This window comes from Tiliqua scincoides, chromosome 11 (assembly GCF_035046505.1).
Source record: "Tiliqua scincoides isolate rTilSci1 chromosome 11, rTilSci1.hap2, whole genome shotgun sequence".
In the NCBI taxonomy this organism is placed as follows: Eukaryota; Metazoa; Chordata; class Lepidosauria; order Squamata; family Scincidae; genus Tiliqua; species Tiliqua scincoides.
The window spans coordinates 27,862,125-27,878,713 of record NC_089831.1 but is presented as its reverse complement, the minus strand read 5'-3'; the positions used below and the strand labels follow the sequence as shown (position 1 = coordinate 27,878,713).

Below are 16,589 nucleotides of genomic sequence, written 5' to 3'. Positions count from 1 at the left end.
CAGTCTTTGGAAGGTCCTGTGGTGACCCCTGAGGTCTGTCTGCAGCCTCCGTCCAGGGAGTCCTGGCTTTCCTCCACTTTGCTTGCTTTTGGCCATCACTTTTGTCAAGTCTGGCTGGCAGGGGAAGACTGAGGAAGTAGCAGCCGCTGCAGACAGCAAGGCAGGGACTCTCCTACATGCACACCGCACCCCTTGCTTGCGGGACTGGAGCCAGACGCAACTCCAGGGGGGGGGCTGAGATGGAGAGGTTTTCTGGACTGGGGCTCAATCTGCTGGTCTCCTGCAGGACTTGGTGCCCCCACAGAACGGCACTGGTAGCCTTCCTCGAAACCTGGCCAGCACCCTCCAGGACATCGAAAGCAAGCGCCAGTTGGCCCTCCAGCAAAAGGGTGGGTGCTGGGGGAGTGGGCACGCAGCAGCCCTGCCGGGAGCAGGCCTGGGCTGGGGGACTTCCCATTCCCGCCAGCCGGCCTGCCAGGGCTCAGGCCACTTTTGTCCTGGGTGTGCAGGGCAGCAGGTGATTGAGGAGCAGCGCCGGCGCCTGGCAGACCTGAAGCAGAAGGCTGCAGCTGAGGCCCAGTCCCAGTGGGAGGCCCTGCACGGAGGGGGCCCCCTTGTACTCCCCCCCTCGAGCTCCCCACTCATGCACCACTCCATCCTCCATCACCACCCACTGGGGGGCCTGGGCCTGCGGGCCAGCGATCTGGAGCATGCCTACGACACCCTCAGCCTGGAGAGCTCCGACAGCCTGGACACCAACCTCTCCACGAGCGGCAACTCGGCCTGCTCGCCAGACAACGGGTCCAGGTACCGCCTGGGGCCTTTCCCTGCTCCGGACCTCCCAGCCAAGCCCCACAGCCTCCCTTCCACCCAATGGGGGGGCTTCCTCACCTTACCTGCCCACTCTCCCCAGGCACCCACTGGGGGAAGGCGGGGCCCGTGGGTATCTCCACCTGCACATCCATCCATTGCCTCCATTTCACTTAGCCGCTGTTTAGTCTGGGCAGGGTGGGGCAGCTTGGCTGCCAGGTGGAGGGGGTGTCCTGCACACTGCCTGGCGGGGACCAGGCAGACACAGGGCAACTGCTGTGGGATCACTTTGCAGTGCCAGTGGAGCAGATGCCGGGAAGCTCGAGGAGATGGAGAAGATGCTGCAGGAGGCCCATGCTGAGAAGTCACGCTTGGCGGAGTCACGGGTGAGCGGGGAAGGGCTGGGAGGAGTGCTCAGTGAGGGGGTGCCCGTGCCATTCCCACACCCTCCAGGCTTCCCAGCAAAGGCAGTGGTGCCCCACTTAACAGGGCCTGGGGAAGCTCTGGGTGAGGAGCCTGGGACCCCTGCCTTGCTGGGGCCAGACGCCCACCTGGGGATCTTTGGCAGGAGCAGGAGATGGAGCTGCGGCGCCAGGCCCTGGAGGATGAGCGGTGGCGGAGGGAGCAGCTGGAGCGACGGCTGCAGGACGAGGCTGCGCGGCGGCAGAAGCTGGTGGAAAAGGAGGTCAAGCTGCGCGAGAAGCAGTTTGCTCAGGTGTGTTCAGGGGGGACAACAGCCAAGCACACCACCCTCCTGGCCCTGAGTGAATGGCAGAAAGGGGGTTGGGGTAGAGCAGCAGGCCTTCCGCCACAGCAGGTGGGGCTGGGTCCATCTTGCAGGCAGGTGGAGTAGGGGTGTCCATATTTTAGTTCCCAGAGGAGTAAAGAGGTTCCCTAAGAACGTCAGAGGAGCTCTGCTGGATCAGGTCCAGGGCCCACCTGATCCAACTGTCTGCATCTCCCAGTGGCCCAGCATGTGCCTCGGACCAGGCAAGATAACAAGGCACCTGTGCCATTGCCCTCCGCCTGCCTAGCAGATGGATCACCTCCAAGACCTGCAAGGGGGGTCCTAAGGCAAGAAGGGCAGGGGGTGGGAGATTGTTACTGGTACCCTGCCCCTCCCCATGGAGTGTTTGGCCTAAGAAAGGTCCCACCTCTGTGAAGAGGAGCTGGTCTGCTTCCTGGAGGGGGTGGCTCTTTCCCAGAGGCACAATGCAGCACCGGCCACGCTGAGGACCCAGTGCCTGCAGAATGAGTCCTTGCCTCCACAGGCAGCAGCTCTTGTGGTGCGTGTCTCCTGGCTCTGGAAGGCTGCTGCACATCTGGGAACCCCCAAAAGCTCTCTCTCTCTCTGCCCTGGAAGGCGCGGCCCCTGACGCGGTACCTCCCCATCCGCAAGGAAGATTTTGACCTGCGCTCTCATATCGAGTCGTCGGGCCACAGCGTGGACACCTGCAGCCACATCATCCTCTCAGAGAAGATGTGCAGGGGCTACCTGGTCAAGATGGGAGGCAAGATCAAGTCCTGGAAGAAGCGCTGGTTCGTCTTTGACCGCCTGCGACGCACCCTCTCGTATTACGCAGGTGAGACCCTGTCAGCAACACCGCTCCCCCTTGCATTTTCCCTCTCAGGGAGCACAGGGGCCTGACCGCCTGCCCTGAGCCAGAACTCACCCCCCCTTCTCTCTTCCCTATGTAGACAAGCACGAGACAAAACTCAAGGGCCTGATCTACTTCCAGGCCATCGAGGAAGTCTACTACGACCACCTCCGCAGCGCAGCCAAGGTGAGCTGGAGGGCTGGCTGGGGACCACAGGGCTGCCTCTCTGGTTACAGAAGGGTGGCTGGCTGTGCTCCTCACTTCACCACTCTCTCTGCCTCTCCTCCTCCTCCAGAAGGGATTCTTCTCCTTCCGCCTGGCCAGTGTAGGTACTCTCCAGTTGACACTCATGTCTGGTGGCTTATTAACCCTGTGCTGCCCAGAGTGCCTGCACTAACATAGGCCCCAGCTCTGGCCTGCATGCAAAAGCCATGGGGCCTCGACCCCCTCCTACAAGGGGCAAGAGAGAGCTTCCTGCTTTGATTCTCAACACACACAGGCTCCTGCTGCCGCCGCCACAGAAACAGGGGCAGGCGTGGCCGCACCCTGGGCAGAATTTGGATTCTCTGGCTGTGGATTGTGGTGTGAAGACTGCCCCAGACCTTCCTCTGGCTCTGTGTGCAGCTGCAGCCCCCTTAACACATTGTGCGGCCACTAACTGCCTGCCCCCCTCCCCCCAGGCCCCCCTTAATGCCCCCTTCTTTCTTCTCTTCTAGCACCTAGCAGAATTCCTCCCTGTCCCCTTCACCAGAGAGGTTGGTCTTGAGGCTTCCTCAGCAGGGTGGTGGGCTCCTTGCTGCTTCCCTCCACTTGCCCCTTGAAGTTGGAGGGGGCACATCATCTCCCCCACAGCCAAGCAGTTGAGCCTGCCTAGATCCCCTCATGCAATCCTTGGGGGGCTGCCCCTCACGGGCTGCTGCTTTTTCTTCCTTCCAGAGCCCCAACCCAGCCCTGACCTTCTGTGTCAAGACCCACGACCGCCTTTACTACATGGTGGCACCCTCGGCAGAGGCCATGCGTATCTGGATGGATGTCATCGTGACAGGGGCAGAGGGCTACACACAGTTCCTGAACTGACTTCCAGCCAGAGTGTCCACTACCATCCCTCTGCCTGCTTCCCTCCTGCCAACAGGGAGGAGAGGGACAGGCGCGAACAGGGGCCTGCGAGGGATGGGGGCCTAGGACTGGACTGCAGCCAGCTCAGGTCACCAGGATTCCTCTGGTCTGTGAGGTCATAGACATTGCTGCAGAACGGCAAGTGCCGCACCAAAGACTGCATGCACCCTGCCACAGGCTCGGAGAGATGAGAACCACTGCAGCAGCTGTCTGGGTGCTGGCACAGGGGGCTTCTCTGGGAGGGGAGTGCAGGCAGCCTGGGGTTCTTAAGTTGATGCCCCAGCCACCACCATGTGCCTTGGGGGTGGTCTGCCCACCCTTCCTGTGTTCCAACACCAGCAGCTGGCCTCCCCCCCCCAGCCAGCACAGCTAGGAAGGCCCCCCCCCCTTCCGTGAGTTTGGCTGCTTGTGCCTAGAGGGGTCTTGACTCAACCTTTGGTTTTCGTACAGGGCCTTTTTATACCTGCCCTCGCTGGGGCTCTCCCAAAGCTCAGGTTATGGGGCCTGTTTCGCATGTGGATGTGGGGAGTAATAAATCTGCTTGAGAATGGCCAGTCGGCCCCAGAAGTTTCCTGCAAGAGATCACCCCTCTTCTGCTTCCACCTCTCAAGTGGGCATAGCGCAGTGTTGGCAGACGTGCACAGGTGCTGGCGACTCCTGCATCCCAGAGCTGCTCTCCCAAAACTTCCGGTCCCTGCTCCGAAGCTCTCCCTCATGCCTGTCCCCTGGGGAGCAGCCTGAGCCTCACATGCGCACTCCGGCTTAAGCCGTTTCTGAGAGGAGCAGTGCCTTCTCTTCTCCAAGTGGAGGGAACTTGGTATGTTCAGCCTGGAAAAGAGAAGGCTGAGAGGGGGTACAATAGTCCTCTTCAGGTACCTACAGGGCTGTTATGTGGAAGAAGGGACAAATTTGTTTTAACTGCTTCTGAAAGTAGAACTGTGTACAAACTGCAAGAGAACAGATTCCGATTGAACATCAGAAAAAAGGGCTGTCTGGCAGAACAGATTGCTGAGGGAGGTGGTGGCCTCCCCCTCATGTGAGATCTTCCAGCAGAGGCTCGACAAGCACCTGTTGGAGATGCTCTAAGAGGATTTCTTGCTGGAGGCAGGGGATCAGACTAGATAACCTATCAGGCCCCTTCCAGCTCTGATTCTATAAGCTCCTGTTTGCGCTCATGACTTTCCAAAAGGACTGGGTGGCCACAGCGAAGGCGGAACCAGGGGGCTCGTCGTGTTTTTAAATGAATTGGATGATTCACGAAATGCAGACAAGGACAGCCGCTGGGTTTATTTCCTGGGCCTGCCTCTGTGAATGAGCAGCCCAAACAGGCAGCTGGGGAAAGGCCATGACTCCAGGCAGGTCTCCCCCTCCGGGCTTGCACACGGCTTCTACTCTAAGCACAATGTAAGGAGGACCCCGATCCAGGCCCAGGAGCAAGATACCAAAGAGGCTGCCGAGGTGAGCCGGTTGCCATAAAGGTCTAGCAGCTGCAGGGCCACCCCATTGGTCCAGCCAAACCCCTCCTGTAGGGGCGGATAGGAAGGAAAAGATTAGAACAGCCCCCACGGCAGAGGCAGGAGCAATGTTGCAGCCCAGGCCCCACCACTCCTGCTACAGCTGAAAGGGGGAGTGGGGTAGAGCGAGATGGCTTTGCTTTGGGGTCATGAAGGAAGAAGCTCACCTGGACCTGGTACTCCCCACCGGAACCTGGTGCTCCATCTCCTTCCACGTTGTACTAGAGAGATGGAGAGTTGGAAGCTGTACCAGCCTGGAGCACAAACTCACTAGACAGAGGAGGCGAGGCAACAGCATCCCCTCCTAGCGCCCTGGCAAGACTGCCACCTCCTGGTGGTAGATCTCGGAGTGGGTGGGGTAACAGCCCCCCAGTCCCTCCCCCAACCCAGGGCAGGGCAAGTTGGTTTTGCTCTGAAAACCTCTGAGGCCTGGTCACAAGCGAACAACAGACCAGGGAGCAGCAGACCCAGCTGGGAAGAGCCTTACCTTTTCGTACATGTGGTGGTGCTGCTGGTAGACGGCCAGGTTCATCCTCACCCAATTCTGAGCCAAGGTAAAGGCCACCTCTTGTGCCCGGGGGAATGAGGCCTTGGCCAGGCCTGGGGGGCAAGAAGGGGCATCAGGTCCTGCACGTGTCCTTCTGGCCTCACACAGGCAGGGGCAGGGAGGCCATCTGGCAATGTTTCCAATTGAGGGAAGGGCCTGACCAGGTGGGTGCTGCCAGCCAGGCCCTGAGCTTTGCTGCCTTGGCAGAGCTGCCCCGAGAGCCCTCAGAGCTGCCAGGGGTGAGAGCTGGGCTGGCGGGCTGCAGGAGCCCCTCCCCACTGGACAGTCTGGGGCAGGCCTTACCTGCAATCACCATGTGCTGGAGAGGGGCCCAGGCATTGGGGAGGTCCCACTGCTGCCCCGTGCGTGCCAGCGAGGTGGGCAGCCCATTGGCAAAGGACAGCGCCGAACTCTCCTGCGGAGAACAGGCACGCGGGCAGCCCCAGGCCAGCGTAGCAACGCAGCCTCTGCTGCCCCACCTCCCCCGACGGCGGCCTCTCCCGGCCCACGCGCAGCCCGCCGGTCCCGCCTCGACGGGGCGGGGCAGAACCAGCCAGGCGAGCCGCGCGCGCTGCCTGCGGGCTCTCGGACGGCCCCCGGCCCGCTGCGCACGCGAGGGGCTGCGACTCCAGGAGGCGGGGCCGCCCCCTTCCCCGCCTGCAAAGGCCCCGGCCCGGCCCGGCCCGGCGCTGCTCACCTGGAGGTAGCGCAGGGCCCGCTCGGCCGCGGCGGGGTCGGCGGCGCCGCACTCGGCCCACAGCGGGGCCAGGTTCGAGGGGTAGAAGGCGCGGTTGTGCCTCCGGCGCTCGAGGTGGAAGTCCAGCCAGACGCCGGCGCTCGCGTCCCACAGCACCGCCTGCAGGGCGGCCGCCCGCGCCTCGTGCGCCGCCTGGAAGCGCGCCGCCGCCTCGGCCTGCCCTGCGGAGGGAGGGAGGGAGGGAGGGGGTGAGCGGCGCCCAGCAGGCCCCCCGCCCGCGCCCCCCGCCCGCCCGCGCCCCCGGCCCCGCTCACCCAGCAGGCGGTGGAAGGCGGCCAGCAGGCGCTCGGCGCGGCACAGCACGGCGTTCAGGTCCACGGGCAGCACGGCGCTGGTGCGGGTGTCGCGCAGCTCGGGCGGCGGCGGGCCGGGCAGGAACCAGCGCGAGGAGAAGTCCCAGCCGGACTCGGCGGCGCTCTGCAGCTCCCCCCACAGCTGCTGCCGGGCCTCTGCGGGAGCACAGCGCTGAGGACCAGCCCGCCGCGGGCGCCCCCCCCAGCCCGCCCGCAAGCCCCGAGGCTACCTTCCTCCAGGCCGGCGGCCACGTCCACGTCTCTGCTGTAGGCTTCTGGCCTGGGCGGGAGAGACAGAGAGGAGCCGTCGGCGGCCGGGCGGTCGGCAGCAGGCCCGCGTCCCCCCCCCCGCGACCCACTCACCTGGGCTCCCCCACCTGGACGTGGTAGCGGTTCAGGGTGTACTCCTTGCCCCCGAAGGTGACGTTCACGGCGCGCTGCTCCTGCCAGAAGCGGTGCTCGGCCTCCAGAAGGTGGATGTTGGCCCTGGAGGGGGGACAGGCAGCCCATAGTGCCAGCACAACCAGGCCGAAGGGCAACGGGTGGGGGGCCTCCACGCCCGCCTTAGGGCACTGGGAGGGAAGGCAGGGGCCTCACCTCAGGAAGGCGGTGTCGTTGGTGTGCTTCAGGTAGCTCTCCATCATCAGGGTGAGGAAGGGCGGCTGGCTCCGGCGCAGGTAATAGATTCGGCCTCCGTTGGGCACGTGCCCGAATCTGCCACCAAGAACGGAGAGGCACTGGACCATCAGCAGCAGGTTGCCCCCCCCAAGCCACCAACAGAGGTGCAGAGAGGACCTCCCCGCTCCCCCGCCGCCACTCAGGCGCCCTTCACCTGTCCACCAGGTGGAGGAAGTTCTGGATCATGCCCCGGGCAGTGGCTGTCATGTTGCAGAGAAGGAGGCCCTCGATGACCCAGAAGGAGTCCCTGTGGTGAGAGAGGGCCAGGCTGGAGAGCAGCACGCTGGAGGTCGCTTTCAGGCAGCGCTAAGCCTCGCACCCACCCAGCCTCACCAGTAGTAATACTCCCGGAATCGCCCCCCAGGCACTATCAGGGGCTCCGGCACGTGGATGAGGGAGTGCCGTTGCGGCTGGAGCTCGACTTCCGGCTTCATCTGAAAGGCAAAGAGGCAACACCCTCACGGGGATGCACAGCTAGGCCCCCCCCCCGGGGTTCTGGGACTGTGGGGCTCACCTTCCTGCCCAGCTTCTTCCACCTGGCATTCAGCTCCTGGGCCCAGGACCGCAGTGTCTCATCAGAAATCTTCTCAAGAAGGGGAGGGCTGGAGGGGAATGGGAGAGACCATCGTGTGTGCGTGCGTGCAGAGGGAGCCACACGCACATGCCAGCCACGCCACTACCTGGGATGAGGCCTTTTTGGAACCTGGCAGTGGACCCAGGACTTTGGCATGCAGTTCAGGTGCTCCGCCTTGGAGCTGCAGCCCTGTCCCAAAGACCCTCCACCTCTCCTTGGTGGGGGGGGTGCTACCAGGGACCCATCAGTGTCTCCCTTGGGAAGAGCACCCCAGGCTTGCAGTGACGCACTGCCTTTCATTTAGTTCTGGGTGCTCTTTACAAACCAGCAGCACAATTGCCCACCAGGTCTGCCCCCTGTGGGTGGGAGGGCCAGCTGCACGCGTACCCCCGTTCCAGATGGCCCAAATGGGAGCATGGATCCTACTCCCAGTCCAGGGTGAGAAAAGACCAGCAGCCCTGCAGGACCAGGCCTAAGCCTGTGGAGCCAAAGCCATGGGGCCAACCAGGCCCCTCCTGGTGGCATGAAGGCCGTGCCCTTCTCTCCCACTGCAGTGGACGCCAGCCACGTGCAGTCCATGGCTGTGTTGAGCAGCCTCCTGGCCGTAGCTGCTGGGCCTGATTCTTTGGCAGCAGTTAGATCAAACTTTATGCTTTCCAGTCAAGCCTGTTTGTATTCCCCCCCCCCTTTTGTTTAATGAACTAGTGCAAAAGAAAAAGAATTGAAAGTAGTCACTCTGCCTGCATAGTCCATGTTCGCAGTAGGTTGTGTCTCTTCACCCTGCAGATGCCACTATGGGTTTGATTTTTTTGTAAGGGCCTCTGGTGTTCACCTTCCCACCTGGGATGGTGGCAGCAGATACAACTGCCAACCAGGGTTTTCCCTGGTCAGTGGCTGGTCCAGCAAAGAGAAAACGGAGCAGGAAGGGGTGTGTGCATGCTCACTACTAGGCACTACTCCTCTTTGGGAGCCTGCCTTCTTCCTCCTCCCCTGACAGAGCAGCTAAAGGGGGCAGGACTTTAGCATCTTCTCATCCTCCAGCACTGTCACTGGTGTGGCTTTATTTTCTGGAGTGCTTGGAGATGAAGCTGGAGCCGCAGCCAGTGTGGCCTCCCTCACTTCCCAGCTGGTCCTTGCAAAGTGAACAGCTGAAGAGGATGCTGCAGACAGATAGGTGTCATCACCGCCCCCCCACCCAGGATCTCCCAGTCATCCTCATTGTGACAGGTACCAGCTGCAGAGGATGAGAGCAGGGGCATGTCTGTGAGGGGGGAATGTGCCTGCAGATGGGTGGCCACTTGCCTGACCTGATTGCTATCAAATCATCACCAGCAGCAGCAGTGATGGCTCTTTACTGAAGAGTGCCCTGGCTGCAGATGCTGCACGTTCTGGAATCTAAGCTATGTGTTCCAGTGATCAGCCCCCCCAGTTCTTCTAGTGTTTATATACGGCAGGGGTACCCAAACGCCGGCCCTGGGGCCACTTGCGGCCCTCAGGAAGCCCCCAGTATCCAATGAGCCTCTGGCCCTCCGGAGAATTGCTGGATCCCACACTGGCCCAATGCAGCTGCTCTCAGCATGAGGGTGACTGACCTCTTGTGTGAGCTGTGGGACGAGGGCTTCCTCCACTGCTTGCTGTTTCATGTCTGTGATGCAGTAGCAGCAAGGCCTTTTATAGGCCTTGAGCTATTGCAAGACCTTCATTCATTCAAATAAGTTCATTTTTAATATATACATTTATGTAAATGTATATAAATGTATGTAAATTAAAAATGTAAATGAATTCTTTTTACCCCCAGCACAGTGTCAGAGAGATGATGTGGCCCTCCTGCCAAAGCTTTGGACAACCCCAATATCTTGTTGGCATCCTTCAGTCTCAGAAGACTATGGTGTCACGCTCTGAATGGTGGTTCTGGAACAGAGTGTCCTCTCCAGTGCGCGAAGCCTGGGTAAAGTAGCTATGGAGGATAGGCTGCAAATCCCCCCCTTCAGCAAATCCCCCCTCTCCACGTCGCTGGAATGGTCCAATGGAAAGGCAGAGGCCAATACGGTTGGTTCCAGCGGCGTCGCAGGAGTTGCCAGAACGTGACTGTGTTCAGCTGTGAACTGCCTCAGGGACTCCGGCTCCGGATTTTGCCTCGAGGTTGACTCCTGAAGCCTTTTCCATAACTGGATGTAGCCACAAGGCAGTGGAGGTTTGGGATCAGAGTTTTCCTTCTCTCAGATGAGCTGCTTCCCAGGCTGACGAGTCCCATCTACCCAGTGGCTATTTAGTCGCCTCTTACGACAAGTACAGCCAAACTGAGGGCCTATTCTTATCCCCCAGCCCCCAGGGGATACCCCCGATATACGGCATAAACAAATGTGGACTCAATAACTCATCCTGCAACAGTCATGAGAATTTCTCTTGGAAGACTTTCTAGGTGCCTGGATCTTTCCCTCTTCCTGTTTTATCCTGACCCACCAAAGTTGAGGCATCTGTCCTGCCAAGATCTTACCTTGGAAAAAACACCTACTGGCAGGACATTTGATTACTAACACAGAGATACTGTTCTAACAGTGCAGTGTTTTGACCCCAGTAAGTATGACTTGGAGAATGATATACCAGTGTAGTAAAATTCATCCTATCACATGGACTTTTTAATTACAACCCATCACAGCCACCTGCGAGAGGGGCCTCCGCCACATCTGAGGGCACCAACCCCCCTCCCTGGCCATAGGGGAGTGGGGTTGATAGGCAAGAGCAGGGTTGAGCAGCTTGCTGGAGCTGTGAGTTGTACCTGCCTGTCCAGTCTGGAGGTTCCCAGGTCTCAAGCTCCTCCCCAGGGGGAAAGAAGTGGCTCTGCACGAACTCGGCCAACTGCTGCTTGGACAGAAGCCCACCAGGCGTGGCATTCACCAGCTGCTGGAATTGCTTCAGAACCACCTCTGGAGAGAAGGAAGTGGCAGCTGTCAGAAGGGAAGCTGGGGAGCCCCAGCCCTACCAGCACTGGAGTGCAGAAGGAGGCTGTGTGGAGCCTGTCCCAGCATGCCTGGAGCCCAGTCATGTCAGTGACATGGGCTGGATCAAGTGGGGCTCACTTCGGAGAGGTGCCAGGCATGCAAAGGCATTGGGGGCTGGCCTGCTGCCATCACTCCTTCCAGTAACACAGAATGCATCTGTGTTGCCTTGAGCACACAGGGCATGTTGGCACCTGTCACCATGGCCGGAGCAAGGTCCTTTCCCCAGCCCTGAACCAGCCAGGTGGCTGGACTGCGGACCTCAGGCCTGCTTGAGGAAAGGCACCAACCGTAGTAGCTGGTGTCCAGTGAGCAGACAGCCCAGAGGTGGGCAGTCACTTGCAGAAGCCACTCCCTGCCCAGCATTCTGGCTACTCACCTGGGTCCTCCCGCAGTGGCATGTCCACAAAGTGCTTGTCATCACTGAAGAGCTTGGCGTTCTGGACTTGTCCAAGGAGCTCTCCAGTGCAGTAGATCAGGCTGGGGGAGGGGAAGGGGAAGGGCAGAAGGGGGTGAGGGCTGCAGGGTTTCCTGCTCCTCTGAGAAACAAAGACATGGGGGAGGGGGAGTGGGCATTCTGGGTCCCCACCAGGCCCTGTGGTTATGTCCCTTTCTGCACCATGCATGGAGGGCGCCCGCCCCCATCAAATTCTGGCACCCTTTGCTGGGACAGCCTGTGGCAATAACCACCCAGCCTCCAGGGAGCTACAGGGCAGAGGAAGAAGACAGCCACTCCTAAGAGATGGGGGGGGCTGCTCTGCCCCAAACTAACAGCGCTGTGTAGTGGTCTCTCCACAGGTCTTGCTCAGTAGTGTGCGAGCAATTGCGTGTCACACACCTGGCCTGGAGAGGTTCCATCACTGCTGCTCATTCCCCACAGGCTCTTACATGGGCAGTGACTGTCCTCTGCAAGTGCACCACTGGCTTGTAGGAAAGTGCAAGGGGCGTGTACCACCTTCCTGGCAGGGGCACATCCAGGGCAGAGGAGAGCATAAGCACCCCTCTGAGAGGGTCCCCATCTGGCTGGCCTCTCAGGCATCAGGGAGAGCAAGTGGGTGCATGGAGAAGATGAGAGCCCTTCACAAAATGGCTGTGTCCCCATTAGAATACCACCACTCCAGCTCCTCGCCACATACATGTGCACGCTTCCCCCTGCCACTCACCTTTCTAAAACAGGGCAGTCCAGCAGTGATTTGGCATGCACTCCCCACCCCACCTCCTCCCCATTACTCTGTAGCATCTTGCAAAATGGGCTTTCTCTCCATCCTGCAAGAAAGGGGTGCAGAGAGGAGAGGCTCCAAGGGCCAGCCAGAGCCATGTGCCCAAACCCCACCCCCTGGCAGCGGTCATTTTCCTGCTGCCCTGTAGGAAATTCTACCCCATGGCTTGTGGATGCCCGGAAGGGGACTGACTAAAGGGCAGGAGAAGGCATCAAGGCCAGCCTCATCCTCCCATCTCGCACCACAAGGGAGAGCCCAACAGCTCCCCCAGTGTTGCCTATTCTCACCACCAGTTTTGACACAGGCAAGGGGTGAAGCCAGGGGTCCCAGGTCTGTCAGGACGGCTGGTTGGGAATGTGTCTTCCCGGTCTGGTAGGGGTCTTGTACTGACAAGCTGGGCTCAGCTATGACCTGCCTCTGTGACTGGGAGAGGCCCTGAGCCTCGCCCACTGCCTTGGTGCTGCTGTCAGGCCTCACAGCCCCATTGCCCCAACACCTTACCTGTCACAGGGTGGTGGAAGGCTGCCTGCTGCTGCTGCTGCCTGCTGCCCTGGCATGGTTAGACCAAAGCCCAGAAACAGACACCAGGCTGGGATTTGCATCCTGGCAGAGAGGTGGCAAGCAAAGAATGCCTGCTCGAGGAAGTGCCACAAGGAAGGCAGTGCAAAGATCATGAGCAAAGTCTGAACTGGCCTTCTAGGTGGTTGAGGCAGGGTGGAAAGGACTCTGTCATGTGGGGAGGGGAGGGCTGGGGTGCAGCTCCTTGCTCAGCAGGTGGCCAACACCCAACTACACACAGCCTGCTCTGCAGAATTCACACTGCGCCCAGCTTGGGATGCAGCCAACTGCCAGCTCTTCTAACACAAGGGATCCATTTCCCAGAATACTCCTGCCATACAGGTTATCTTTGGCAGGGCCAGAGTAGACATGACACAAGTCACTTTTCGAGGGGACGAGGACAAGTCCTCTTGTCCCAGCAGCATTGTGAGGGATGAACATGTTATTGTAGCCGCAACAAACCAGTTCAGGCACGAGGAAGCCAGGCTCATTTCTTTTTGTTTCCAAAATGGCTACCAGAACACTGGAGGCAGCATGTGTCAGGTCAGCAGGGGAGGATAGCCCTTGCCTTCCCACGAGCAGAATGGCAGGGGAAGACAGCCCAAGAAGCAGGCAATCCCAAACAGAGCCAAAGGAGCAGACACAGGCTTGTTGTTGCAGAAGCAGGTATTGGTAAAGGAGTAGTCAGTCAAATGGTCCAGGAGTCAGGGATACCGAAGGTCAGTCACGAGAAGGCAGTCCAAGTCAGTACACAGACCAGCAGCACGGCATGCAGAAACTCCACCACACCAACCGGCACCTTGGTGTCTGTGCTTGCCCCATATATACCGGGGCCAGCCAATCAGAGTAGGGCAACCACGTAGCACAAGACAGTCTTGTGACCCAATCTGATTGGCTGTTTAGTGGTGCATTGCACCACTCCACCATAGCCTACGTGACTCTGCACACATCTCCCCCAAGTCACGTGACTCCCACCTGTAACAGGTGCAGCTGATTGCTAATCAGCATAGACAGTGCTGCTGCTGTTCCTTTAACTGGCATTTCATACTGGGCCTGGACATCAAAGGCCCCTCCTGCCACATCCTGGCTTACAACAATTTCAGGGCCTGGGATGCCAAAGGCCTGACAGCATGTGCCTTTAGTCTTTATTCCAGGCATCCTTAAACAACACAAGCAGGAATCGCACCAGAGAACTTACTGAACACCCTCAAGTGTGGAGCAGCACCTGCTTCCAACAGTAATGGTCTTTTTCAATATGATTGCTTGAAGCTTAAGTGGCAACTGTGTGCGCCAAAACTGGGGAGATTGCACCTCTTCAGGACAGCATCCCAGGCCAGGGAATGTTGCACATTCACCACAGAACATGCACTGCACAGGCACCCAGTTCACCACTCACTTGGCAGCATCTGCCACTTTTACCACTCCAGTACCCTCTCTTGGCCCAGCCTCATTTCATTGCCCTGATATCCTCTGGCCACGCCAGACAGTCTTGTGGTTACAACATGGGCGCACCACCCAGGAGGCCACAGCTTCCAGGAAAGCTGGGCAAAGTGGCTGCCAGCTGCCAGCACCTGCCCTGCACCAGTTCTACTCACCTGGGCAAGGCAGGTGTGGCCACCACTAGCACTCAGCCCCAGCTTGAAGTTTGGCCCTTTCGGGAGCATTGCTTGGCTGGGCAGGCACCAGCAGTGCCATCTGCCCACTTACCTGGCAGCTGCTTCTTCGCATTGTTGAAATGGGGGCTGCTCATGATGAGTCTTGCTGCAGTGGCAAACCTGGCCAAGGCAAGCCCCCCACCCCTGGACAGCAGACTTGTGTACTAGGGAGAAGCCTGAGCAGGGGAGAGGGCTTGACGGTGGAGCCATGGCAACCAGGCTGCGGAGGGGGAGGGGAAGCCCTCTTCTCTCCTGCTATCATTGGTTGGGATCAGACCTGAGACCTTCTACAGGCTGGGTGTGCACTCATGCACCCAAGGCCCCCTTCAGTACTGGGTGTTGGAGTTGGTGCAACTCCATCTGCTGTCCAGAGCGGGCAGGATGCTGTCCAGAAGGGCTCAAGCTATGGCCCAGTGATTCTAACCTTTCTGCCTGTGATCCTTGTGGGGTGTGGCCCTTAACCCTTTATCCTTCCCTTCTCCACTGAGCACTTCCTCTTGTCCCCTGACCACCTGTCAAGATGCACACACCAGGGCTCTGATGCCCAGGCCATCTTGAGCACACGGCACGCAGGGCGAGGCAGTTCCAAGGCCTTGCTATCTCTAAGTGTTACCTGAACCTCTGATCCTAATCAGATGCTGAAAATATACACTCAATGGAACTGTAAGTAAATAACTTCTTCTTTTGCAACTTTAACAAGCCAGTGCCTCTGTCTTTTTATTGAATAGCAGTCAGCTGGGTGAGGGAGTTTCCCTGGGGTGATACCCAAAGGGGGGGGTCCGCTGCTTAAGCTACTCTGCTTCCCCCCCAAAGAGGAAACTATTGTTAATTTCCTCCAACAGGTTATGGGCCCAGGGACTGTGCACTAAGTAACACAGATACCTTGGAATTTTTTTTTTTTTTGCTATCTCTCCCCACTCACTTGTGTAAGGCTGAACTTGCTTGCTAAGTAAAAGATGGCAGAAAGATCAGATGTGGAAGTCTTAGCCATCCAAACAATGGTCAGGTTGAACCCCAAAACTTTCCACAACTGCTACTGTAGAATAAAGGCAGAAATGCAAATATATGGAGCCTTACCTGCTCTAAACAGAGCGCCCAGATGCCTTAGCTACACCACGGCTCCTCTCAATCCCCCCTCCTGCTTTATGGCTGGGGAAGCACTTGTCTGTCCAGTTGGCAGAAGGAAGCCACAGAACAGAGGTACCTGACTGGGCTGGGGGCTGGTTCCACTATGGCAACACAAGGAGGGGGGACACCAGGCTACTTTCATGACAGCTTGACAAACACTTGCTGCCCCCTCCCCAAGCAGATCAACCACACATTTGATAATGAATCCAGACAGGGCAGTTCAAGTTCCAGTGAGCTTTTATTGAGCAATTTTTTCCTTAAAAATAAGTCAGGATTTTGCCATTTCTCACCCCTGCTCTGACATCAATATGGTCAGCTTTTCATTTCACACTTGTGAACTCAGATACACACTGAACCAAAAACTAGCTCAACTGGATGTTTGCCAATTACCAGTTCCAAAAAAAAAAAAATCTCCCTCCCTCCCACCCCCCCTCCAAAGTCTAGTCCCCCTTGTTCACAGTGAACATGGCCTGGACTGAGGACCAATGAAAATGCAATGTTGCTTTAACTGAACCCAAAACTGCCCCCCTTTGAATTTTCCAGTTTGTTTCAATAAAGGGAACAACTAATTTTTGTTTCCACCCTTCTCCCCACAATCCCTGGTTAAAATACAGCAAGGCTGTATCTTAGTGTCTCCCTCCCCCCACCCCAAATTGCCTGCACAGGGACTCTGGAATGCTGCCAGAAGGGAATGTGGCACTGGTGCTGCCTGGGCCCTTCCCTTCTCTGCATCCACCTATGGCTACAGAAGCACCCCAGCAAGCCTGATGCACCTTTGCTCCCACACCCTGCCAGGACAGACACAGCAACAGTGCCCCGTGCCAGCAGCATGTGTCGTCAGCCTCCGGGGAGGGGGGGGCAGTGGCTGCATGCTGGGGCAGGGGGTCTGGCACACAACAGCTCCCACGGCTAGCAGCACTCACCCACCCCTGTGCAGGCAAACCCACCCCTTAAAATAAAGGCCAGAATGAGATGTTTGATGGTTACACATCTGCCTTGCATCCTGTTTCCTGATCTGACCCACCTTCACACAAGTGACAGACACAAGCGCAGAAAGGGAAGGAAAGATGCTCCCATCTCATTCTGGAGAAATTAAAAGAGCCGAACAAGACCAACCCACCCCCACCCCCATCCCCGGACAA

The 16,589-nt window shown here is 58.6% G+C and overlaps 2 protein-coding genes across 22 annotated transcripts in view; one reads left to right on the top strand and one right to left on the bottom strand.

Annotated features, from left to right (window-relative positions):
- Nucleotides 1–4,078, top strand: part of PHLDB1 (pleckstrin homology like domain family B member 1) — a 36,628-nt gene extending 32,550 nt beyond the window's left edge. For 15 of the 21 annotated variants that reach the window (XM_066639240.1, XM_066639259.1, XM_066639258.1 and 12 more), the window contains 9 exons: nucleotides 287–389; nucleotides 510–807; nucleotides 1,106–1,196; nucleotides 1,379–1,525; nucleotides 2,174–2,393; nucleotides 2,509–2,594; nucleotides 2,704–2,737; nucleotides 3,125–3,163; nucleotides 3,345–4,078. In XM_066639240.1, the coding sequence (XP_066495337.1) occupies nucleotides 287–389; nucleotides 510–807; nucleotides 1,106–1,196; nucleotides 1,379–1,525; nucleotides 2,174–2,393; nucleotides 2,509–2,594; nucleotides 2,704–2,737; nucleotides 3,125–3,163; nucleotides 3,345–3,646 (1,320 nt within the window). In that variant the 3' untranslated portion in view covers nucleotides 3,647–4,078. The remainder of the gene's footprint in view (nucleotides 1–286; nucleotides 390–509; nucleotides 808–1,105; nucleotides 1,197–1,378; nucleotides 1,526–2,173; nucleotides 2,394–2,508; nucleotides 2,595–2,703; nucleotides 2,738–3,124; nucleotides 3,164–3,344) is intronic. The other 6 variants (XM_066639253.1, XM_066639246.1, XM_066639260.1 and 3 more) reach the window with 4 other exon arrangements.
- Nucleotides 4,079–4,793: 715 nt separating this feature from the next.
- TREH (trehalase) lies at nucleotides 4,794–12,663 on the bottom strand. The gene is made up of 15 exons (XM_066639182.1): nucleotides 12,608–12,663; nucleotides 11,266–11,366; nucleotides 10,667–10,814; nucleotides 7,828–7,915; nucleotides 7,647–7,747; nucleotides 7,468–7,560; nucleotides 7,233–7,349; nucleotides 6,999–7,121; nucleotides 6,866–6,915; nucleotides 6,597–6,791; nucleotides 6,283–6,503; nucleotides 5,889–6,000; nucleotides 5,526–5,638; nucleotides 5,206–5,259; nucleotides 4,794–5,047 (listed from the first exon to the last, which is right to left on the bottom strand). Exons 1-15 carry the CDS (start codon nucleotides 12,661–12,663, stop codon nucleotides 4,913–4,915), a joined length of 1,707 nt encoding a protein of 568 aa, XP_066495279.1. The 3' UTR covers nucleotides 4,794–4,912.
- Nucleotides 12,664–16,589: the final 3,926 nt, after the last annotated feature.